This window comes from Lactuca saligna, chromosome 1 (assembly GCF_052625555.1).
Source record: "Lactuca saligna cultivar CGN05327 chromosome 1, ASM5262555v1, whole genome shotgun sequence".
NCBI classification, from domain to species: domain Eukaryota; kingdom Viridiplantae; phylum Streptophyta; class Magnoliopsida; order Asterales; family Asteraceae; genus Lactuca; species Lactuca saligna.
The window spans coordinates 109,284,617-109,294,823 of record NC_136417.1 but is presented as its reverse complement, the minus strand read 5'-3'; the positions used below and the strand labels follow the sequence as shown (position 1 = coordinate 109,294,823).

The 10,207-nt window shown below is 33.6% G+C and overlaps 1 protein-coding gene across 1 annotated transcript; it reads right to left on the bottom strand.

Annotated features, from left to right (window-relative positions):
* Positions 1-349: 349 nt before the first annotated feature.
* On the bottom strand, positions 350-6,830 carry LOC145010453 (disease resistance protein RUN1-like). Its single transcript, XM_078968992.1, has 7 exons — positions 6,298-6,830; positions 4,366-5,488; positions 3,864-4,187; positions 2,862-3,785; positions 2,168-2,786; positions 2,040-2,102; positions 350-797 (listed from the first exon to the last, which is right to left on the bottom strand). The coding sequence occupies exons 1-6, from the start codon at positions 6,828-6,830 to the stop codon at positions 2,041-2,043; spliced, it is 3,585 nt and encodes a 1,194-aa protein (XP_078825118.1). The 3' UTR covers positions 350-797; position 2,040.
* Positions 6,831-10,207: the final 3,377 nt, after the last annotated feature.

Here is a 10,207-nt window from a genome sequence, read left to right as displayed (position 1 = left end):
ACATGAATCTCCAAATAAATAGACACAAATACTTCTTTTATCAATATATATATATATATATATATATATATATATATATATATATATATATATATATATATATATACAAGTTATTGGACTGGGCCCGTCACCAACCAGTCTAAATCCATATAAAAAATTAACTGGAATGGGCTTTTTGAACCAGAACGGAGACAAGTTTGATTTTTGTTTTTCAAGACTTTGATGCTAATAATAACTGAATTAACAAAAAAATGTTGAAACAGATTTATTGGCTTATTGTTTGATAAAATTTTGGAAACATTTTGTATTTACGATTAATTATTTAATTAAGTCGATGCGCAACTTTGAGTTACATGAGCAAAAAAAATACTCCAAGAATCTTTTATTGTGTTGTACAGTACAATCTAGTGATGCACTTGGCTTTCTGGTGCATTAAATGCGTAAAAATAATAAAAATTAATCCTATTGTAACTTCGTAAGCACTAAAAATACAAATCAACAGCCGAATAAACACACATACACATATTTACATATTAAGGCCCGAAATTAACTCAAAAACCTCATAAATCCTGGAAAAAAAAAGACACATCTACAGTTCATATAATGAATGCTAAATATTAGTTGGGCTTGTACATATACTTTGCAGTTTAATAAAAATCAGGACCTAGTGTTATGTTTCAAGTGGAGAAAAGTTTTCAGGAGCATGGTAATGAGGGTATACAAGGAACATCTGACACGTCACAATGTCAAGGTCTCACAGCAGCTTGATTTGCAGCTGAATGTTGATTGAAATCCATCTAAAAGAAATACATATAGATTTAAAATGGAGTAGAGAAACCACAAACATGAAAAAAATTCTATATACAAGCCACTTAGTTTAGGTTTCAATGCAAAAATAGAAATGTACTTTAATTGATTCTACTTCATTTCTTCCTGATACAAGATTGTACTTTAAATAATCTACCCAATTATAGCAATGTCATCCAATTTACAAAGCAATTTTCAGTGCTATAATTAGTAGAATTCAATGTATAGAAATGCTAGCCAAATTACAAAGCAACTTTCAATTCTTCCTATTAGACAACTTTGAGTTTTCACTTCTATACTTTGAAAAATCTACCCAATTAAGAAGAATAAAAGTACAATGTTATAATTGGGTATTTTTTCTAAGCAAAATGCCTTAATAAGATTAAAAGTGAAAGTACAATGTTGTAATTAGAAGAAATGAAATAAGGATGCAATAACACACTTATAAATGAAAGTATTTTGCTACTTCTTGCATTTAGCCTAAAGTTTATTCTTAGCTTAATTCATATACGTATCAACGGTCTACAAGCCGCAGAAGATGGAATAAACATGATACGTTGTGGTTGTTCATATTGATTATTGTAAGAAGGCAAAGGTGATTGTTGATTTACTAAATTAAAAAATAGAAAAGACATGCAAATCATCAATACTAAAAAGGCGTAAGAATTTTGGTTAAATTATCACTTGGAAGAGCTGTAAAAATGGAAAGCAAGTAATTTGCCCCCCTTGCAACCTCTTCTTTATGCAGCACAAGTGAATGTGAAGTTTTTATGTCAAAAGAATTATATAGACATGTTTGTAAGTGGATAAATACGACTTTAAATATATCCTAGAGGCCTCTAATGATACTTGAATACCCTCGTTCCCATGCTCCCAAGAATTCTACTTTGTAGTTGATTAGTGCCCATTTAAGGGAGAATTCTCATGTGATTTGGAAGATAACTAATTAAAGAGGTACTTATGTAACTTGTTCATTCCTTCTAAGGAAATTAATATCTATTAGTAAATTTTGAGAATTAGATCAGTTTATTTACACAAAGACATGCGTCATATGATCAACGCAGTTGAGCATTAGGCTGTGTTTTTTGGTGGAGGAGATAAGTATGCATAAACAAAATCGATCCAACCTTAAGGACAACAAAATTCAAAATTAGAAAGCACCTTCATTGTCATTAGAAAACATAAAAACAAACCTAAAAAACAGGAAAAGGGTTTTCAGGATATAAAAGTACCTTAGGGGCCATCCTCTAGTAGGGCCGACTTCCTTCCAGAGAGTGCTCTAAAGAGAAATTGCTCTAGATAAAATGTAAAAGTTTATCATTTTAGTTAGTATCAACTCTAGATAAAAAGAAATACATACCTTTAAAGCGGGCGCCATTTTCACATAGATGATCATATTTTGGTATATCAATATCAATGAAAGGCGACATAATTCGATCCTTGCTTAGGAGGTATTCCCCGGATGTTAACTGAAATCCAGTGAGATCTCCACCAAGGATATGATTCCATGACTTATAATAACCCAACACATTTTCTTCTTCTTCATCGGTCTTTTCATCATCATACACAAAACTCACCCCACACTCCTTGTTAACTGCATCAGGAATATCATGTGGTGCCCACCTCACATTAATACTAACATGGTCACCACATTCCATCTCATTCACTCCAAACATCCAATGGCTTAACAGAATCAAACACTTGCCACCGACATCAAGTACACATTCAATGCAATGTTGGTATATCCAGGTGAGATTCTTTGTTATATTACTAATTATGATCACTGGCAAATAAAGGAACCCATCCTCTTCACCCAAATATGAAGATGTCAGCACACAGCAGAAATTCAACCCTCTGAGCCTGGTAAGAGATGATGGGATTGTAAATGATATTGATCGCCTCGCGCTTTTATACGTAATCCAATTTGGCATCTCTTCGCCTCCATATATTGTGCTGAATATTCCAAATTCATAATACATCTGACAAATACAACCACCTTCATTAATCACCACATTAATTAATCATATATACACAGATTGTTAACTAGAGCAAACCTGGATTTCAGACTCCTCTGATTCTCTATATTCAACAGAAGTTGTTAATTGTATTCCGTTAAGGAAGTCTAGCTTAGTCCAGCCCAAACTACAAAATACCTTTTCCTCAACACCTGCCATTGGTTCAATTTTGACCAAGCCTTCAAATTCTAACGATGAACGTGTGTGCATCTTCCATCCCAAAAAGAGTTTGAGTGGGGACATTTGTGGATTGAATACAACTTTTCGTAGCAAAGGCTTATTACTATAACTAGAATATAGATCTAAAAATGTTAGTGTATGTGGAGGATGCTCGACTGACGTCAGCATATTACAATTTACCATACAAAGTTTTTCAAGCCTAGGAAGGCTTCTCACACAACTGGGCAGGGAAACAATAGGATTTTTATTTAAATATAATTCCTTCAACATGGTTAGGCAACTAAAGTCCAACGGAAAAGATTTAGTGGACAAATTATTATTCTCAAGTAACAAGCTTACTAAATATCCCTGTAAGGAAATCTCAGAGAACTTTAAATAACTTGGCATAGCCTGGAGAAAACTGGAAGAAGAAATTATTGTGCTTATTCCAATATTGTTAGTCTTGATTTTTTCTGTTGAATCCATATCCATAATGTCAACTTGAGATTCACCGAGGCTACATCCATCTAGCGACAACGTTTTAATCGTCTTTAACATGCCTATGAGTTTTGGAAGTTTTCTAAGCTTGTTGCAGTAGCTTAGATCAACAAATACAAGTTCATCACATTGCTCAATTGATTCAGAAATTTCAAGCAAACCAATGCAACCTTTAAGTATTAAGGTCTCAAGTTTAGGGATGTGGTCAAAGCCATCAAGACTACAAAGCCGTTCACAGAAACTTAAATTAAGAATCTTCAACGATCCAAGCAACTTTTTGTCCTTTGAGCCCGATCCAATGAATTGCTGAAATCGAGATAAGTTAGGATAGTAGTGAATTTTTATCAACTTGACATAGAAGAGTGATAAATGAAGATAAGTTACCTTTAGCCAATTATGAAGTCGTTGTGGATAGCTATAACAAACCCCAAATGATTCAATATAGCTATTTGACATATCAAGAGCAACCAGATTTTCCATTGGTAAGTCTGAAGGTACAGACTTCAAAGGGAACCCTTGCATAGACAACCAAACTAATTTTTTTGGAAAATTCTTGTAAGAGCCGGTTATTTGCACATAATCGAGTTGTAGCAACATCAGCCTATCCATCTTACTCAATGCATCTGTTTTCAACTCAAGTGATCCATGTAAGTTCTTTTCCTCAAGCATTCCAATGTCAAGGGTGAGGCCTAGAACATTTTCCGTACCCTAAGAAGAAAGGGGGTACAAAAAATATTTTTAAAATTTCAAATATATATATATATATATATATATATATATATATATATATATATATATATATATATATATATATATATATATATATATATATATATATATATATGGAAATACAAACTGCTTTAAATAAGTATACATGGCATCTTACCTTTTCGTCTTTCAACATTGTAAATGACTCATGACCCCATAAACGACTTCGTTCCCATGGCTTGTAAAGTGATTCTTCACGTACTAAAAATCTCCCCATCTCTTGAACCAACTCATGCATAATCAATTCATTATATAATCCGATACTAAGAAGGCATTTGTCAATAAGATTCGTGATCCCGGTTTTTGTTTCTATATCACATGCCTCTAATATTGTTACAACATCATTTCTATCCATTCCAACAAAAATACAAGCTATATGCTTAAACAACTCCTTATCATTTTCTGATGGCAAAGAATCAAAGCTCATTCTCAAGACATTATTTATAGGGGAATCGTTTTCTTTCTTTAGTCTATCTATGTACCCCTCCCAATAAGTAGCATCTCGATTATACAAAGACCTACCCAAAACTTTAAGAGCCATTGGATGTCCTTGACAATACTTCACTAGCATTCCTGACACCTCTTCATAACCTGCCTTGGGATTGTTGCACATGAATGCATGAAAACACAACAACTTTTGTGACTCAGACTCTGATAAGCCATTTAGCATGTACTTAGCATATTTGGGTTCCACGCTCATTTTGAATAGTGCACAACGCTCTGTCAACCACGCGTCCTTCGTCGTTATCATGATTTTGGTTCCCAGATGAAAACCTTTGTTTCCAAGTAACCCATCTAATTGGTCGAGACTACCAATATCATCAAGAACCAGAAACACCTTTTTACGGGATACTGCATTCTCTATCATTGAGGTGTATATAGAAACATCATGAACTTGAATTGAACTTCGTTTTGCAATTTCATCATAGAGTTGTTTTTGAAAATCAAGCAACCCATCAATTTTCTCACATCTCCTATTTATATTTTCAACAAAGCAGCTTGTATCAAATTCATGAGAATGTAGTCTATAGACATATTTAGCTAAAGATGTCTTTCCAATCCCACCAATACCAAAGATGGTGATTATATCTATCTTATGTGAGGGTGGCTCTTTCAGCCAAGAAGTGATGAACTTAATGGATTTGTCCATTCCGAAAAGTTGTGGCAGTGGAAACCTTGAGGATATATGTAATCTATGGAAGATGTCCTTCACAATTTCATCAATAAACTCCACCTCTAGCCTGTAATCTGATTTAGTAAGAACCACTAACCATAATCTAAAAACCTGACATGCCATACAGAAAATTTAGTTTTTCCAAAGATCTATGGGAGATATCCTAAGATCCAAATCAAAATTATATCATATTTTTGTGTTTCTAATTAAATTTTCACATCATAACTGTTATCGTATTTGTGTCTCTAACTATATAAGCACCTAATGTTCAAGGTCATAATTATTATCTATAAAAAAGTAGAGCCATCAATGTAATATATACAAGATTCCATTAAATTTCATTGTGCTTCTACAAAACCATCAAACTTAAATACCTACGTGGTTTTGCATGAAACCAAAAACGTGTCTTACAAGAGAATTAAAATAATATAAGAAAAAATTATATAATTTGAAGGTAGAATGACATAAAAAATAGTAGATGCAGTGATGCATTATGACCGTCATTTTTTTTTTTTTTTTTTTTTTTTTTTTGTAAAAAGATGATAAAAATCATCAAAATGGTTTATTTGAATAAAATTATGTACAATAAGATAATAAACGCATAAAAATGTCTTAGAATTAGCATGATGGTTTAACCTACCTATACGAATTAATTTATATTTTTCCAAACTTGTCTCTTTCTCGAAAGAAAAAAAAAAGTAATTTATGAGATCTGATAATTGCAAAAATTAATCTTTTTATCCAACTTTAAATGGCAATGCTTCAAAAATATGCCTAATATTTGATGATTATGACGAACTGTATTGAAATGCATAAGGAGAAGATGATATTGACTTTTCATGAGCTTGTTGAACAATATTAAAGAAAAGTGGTTACCTGCCATTTGCATCCATCCCTTTTAAATCAGCAACTTCTCTAAGTGCTTGATTCCACTGGTCCATCTTTTGAACCCATTGACTTCTTTTATTTACATTTATCTCTGCCTCCATCATCTTTCTATGTTTAGCCATTGCATCACCGAAGCTACTTTTTTGCTTCCTGACATGGGTAGGCTTGACATGATAAAAAATGGGGATTACAACATGGTTGGATTTCATACGCTGCTCAAGGATCAACACCAATTCATCAAGACACCATGTGGAAGTAGCATACGTCTTAGACAGCACAATAACAGAAGCTCTGGATGCTTTAATGGCACTCCTCAATTCTGGTTTCAGATCTTCCCCTGTTTCAATCTCTTCATCATCCAAGAAGGTGCTGATATTGGAAAGACTGAGGGCATTATAAAGGTGATCAGTGAAATTATGACGAGTGTCAACACCTCTGAAACTTAAAAATACGTCATATTTATGAGCTTGAGTTGATGAAGAAGATGAAGGTCCTTCTGAAAGTTTAGAGAGAACAACCATTATGAGTTTATGGGAAGGTGTTAATGATTTGATACTACATTTATAATCAACTTACTATTAATCGATGCACCAAATATTGGTTTTTATAAACGAAGTCAACGTCAACTACTTTTGATAAATGATGTATGTTAATATGATTGGAAACCAAGTATTTTGATAAATAAAGTTATTTTTTTAATATACATATAATAGTTGATAAAACAAAATCAAAAGAGATACAAATTAAAAATAAACAAGAATTCCGTTGACAATAGATATAGAAGTCATATTCAATGGGTATCTACTAAATATTTTAGTAGTTAAAGTAATTTTCTTGATATGTATATTAGTTTTTTCAAAACAAAATTAGGAGAGATACATTTTAATAAAATGTGAATTTCGTTGACCATAAATTGTTTGATCAATTATTGAGATAGACTAGTTATATTTAATGATTGTGTGATGCAGGAAGATTATTATATATAAGTGATGTCATTTTCTTGATAGATATAATAGTTGAAAGAACAAAATTACAGGATTCCCAAATTCATAAAATATTTCAGATCCGTTTACAATAACTGTTCCATCAATTATTGAGACATTAAAGTCATATGCGATGGGTTCTGCCAAGTATTTTAGTAAATGAATTCATTTATTGGCATTCATAAAAGTTAATAAAAACAATCTAAAAAAACGCAAATTACTAAATATAAATTTCTCTCATAAATCAGAATTTTCATACACAATTAATTACCACAACAAATGCTTGAAAGAAGTTTTATGGTCTTCCCATTCAGTTTGCTCAAATCTCAATTAAAATTGTCAAATTTTCTGGAGAGTGTGGTGGGTTCTCTCCCCAAAAATCCCTTCAGTTTCTTCTTATCCCATATAAAGCTACCAGAGTTTAACTCCAAAAGATTAAGGAGACAAGAGATAAGTGTGTCATACCTCACTGTTGATACTTATTTGTACCCTAAATCAAAATATCACCCACAAAAAAAAGAAGAATGTTGTAGCGGGTTGCTATTTAAGATATTTTTAAGAAAGTACATTGTTGTTTTAGTAAAAAAGAATGGTGGAATGTTTAAAGTCGTAGGCCCATCCAACTGGCATTCATTGGCCTCATTAATCCATACATGTAAGCACATTGTTATTTGTTGAATTTTAATTATAAAAGATGCAAATATATTACTAATAATAACATTTACCTGTACTCATTAAGAAACATGCTTATTGAAAACCATGGAGGTAAATATCCATTGATATCATGGCTGATGTATCATAATGCATCCATTCCATGTACACTTGGTAATCCTGTTATGTTCTTGAGTGTGTTGATCTTCCATACCTTGCTTCAAACTTATGAAAACCATTTGACTCAACTTGCCAAAATCTGTTTAAAAGTATGTAAAATGTCATAAAAACTAAAAAGGATTTTTATAAAGTAAATTGTTGTTTATGAACATAAGTTCAAGCATATTCTCTTATAAATATTAGGGACTATCTTTGTGTTCATAACCAGATGGATTGAAATTTACATAGTCACATAGATCGCCAAATGAGTCACGATCCCCGTTCCGAACGTCCCGTTCCCAAACGCAGTTCGATTGCGTTCCAATCGGTGGCCGAAACGCTCTCCGATACGTGTTCCCTCCGATCCCGTCTAATCTTCAATTCGGTCTTGGAAACATGAAATCGGCGATCCTGATTGCACAGAAACGTGATTAGGATCGTCAATTTTGGATCTAGGGTTGCCGATTTTGGTTGAGTGGGAAATTGCTTCTCCCTAAAAAAACGACGTTTGACGCTATGATAAAGTTATCATCTCATCGATTGCTGGTATGTTTCTTCGATTCCTGCTACCAACTCTTCCAGTAAAGCTCGATTCCAATAACTATTTAACATGGCTCTTATCCCACATCGCTACTCACCAGTTCACCCACATTATTCTCAGTTTACTCTATTGTCGGGTTCTTTTTCTGTTACTCTTCTTCATCACAGTCGACCGACCTTTCCAGTATATTGTTTCTTTATTGATTTTCTTGGTGTCAAAATGGTGTTTGGAAAATCTTTTAACCGTACAGAAGACAGTGAAACACAACCACCACCTGAAGCTTTTGTTGATCTTGAGAATGAGGACCAAAGAGCATCAGATATAGGTATATCAGGAAGCAAGAAAACGAATGATAAGGATGCTAGCAGACCTTTGTTGGAAGAAGTCACTTTTACTGGTTCTGGAACTGGTAAAACTGCAGGGGGGCAAAGATATGGATTTGCAAACACTGCAAAGTCCCGTACACAAGCTCCTATACTAGAATTCACACACATTTCTTTGGGGCTCAACTTGGGAAGACCGCAGAAATAAGAAGATGTCCGGTTATGATTAAGGATCGGGAGAATCTACAAAGACTTTTGAGCAAGGTTAAAGAAGCCGAGAGTGGAGGTGTTTCAAAATCTTTGAAGAATTCTATACTTTCGAAAAAAGCAACATCAAAAAAAGGAATTGAGGAATCTTTTGGTCTTATGGAGCGATTGTGCGCTAATGGTATCCCGTTTAACGTCTTGCAGAATCCACAATTTATTGAAATGCTCAATGCACTCAAGAAGGCATTGGAGTAATACAAACCTCCGTCTAGTGAAAAAGCAAGAACCGTATTGAGAGATGTTGAGAAAGACCTAACCCAAGTCAAAGACACTTGGTACACGCAAGGGGTTTCTATAGTTTCCGATGGGTGGTCTAATGTCAAACATAAGCCACTCATCAATATTCTTGCGGTGAATGCTTGGGGTGCTATGTTCATGTACGCGGATGATTTCTTGGGGGTCGAAAAAACAAGAGTGGAAATCTCTAAGTATCTTCTTGGAGCTATCGATGAGGTTGGACCGAGCAACGTTTTGCAAGTGGTCACAGATAACGCGGCTAATTGCAAAGCCGCCGGAAGAGAAGTCGAGAAGGTATACAAACATATATTTTGGTCACCTTGTTGCGTACATACTCTAAATTTAATATTCAAAGATTTATCAAATGATTTTTTTTGGTTAAATAATACCTATAAGAGGGGCAAAACAATTGTCAAGTACTTTCTAAACCACACTCAAATCTTGTCAATTTTTCGAGAAAATTCCACATTAGAGTTGTTACGGGTGGCTAAAACAAGGTTTGCATCTCACTATATTTTGTTAAAATGGAATCAAGGATTGTACAGTGACTCTTGCGACAACTATAGTCCTTAATTCTTGGAGGGAGTGGCTTAAAAATGGAGATGAAAGCACAAAAGCTCTTGGTTTAAAAGTTGCGGATACAATCAAAGATGATTTGTTTTGGGAAGATGTAGACAATGTTTTAGCAATTACAAAACCCATTTTCCTACTCATCAAGTTTTGTGATGGGGAAGGTC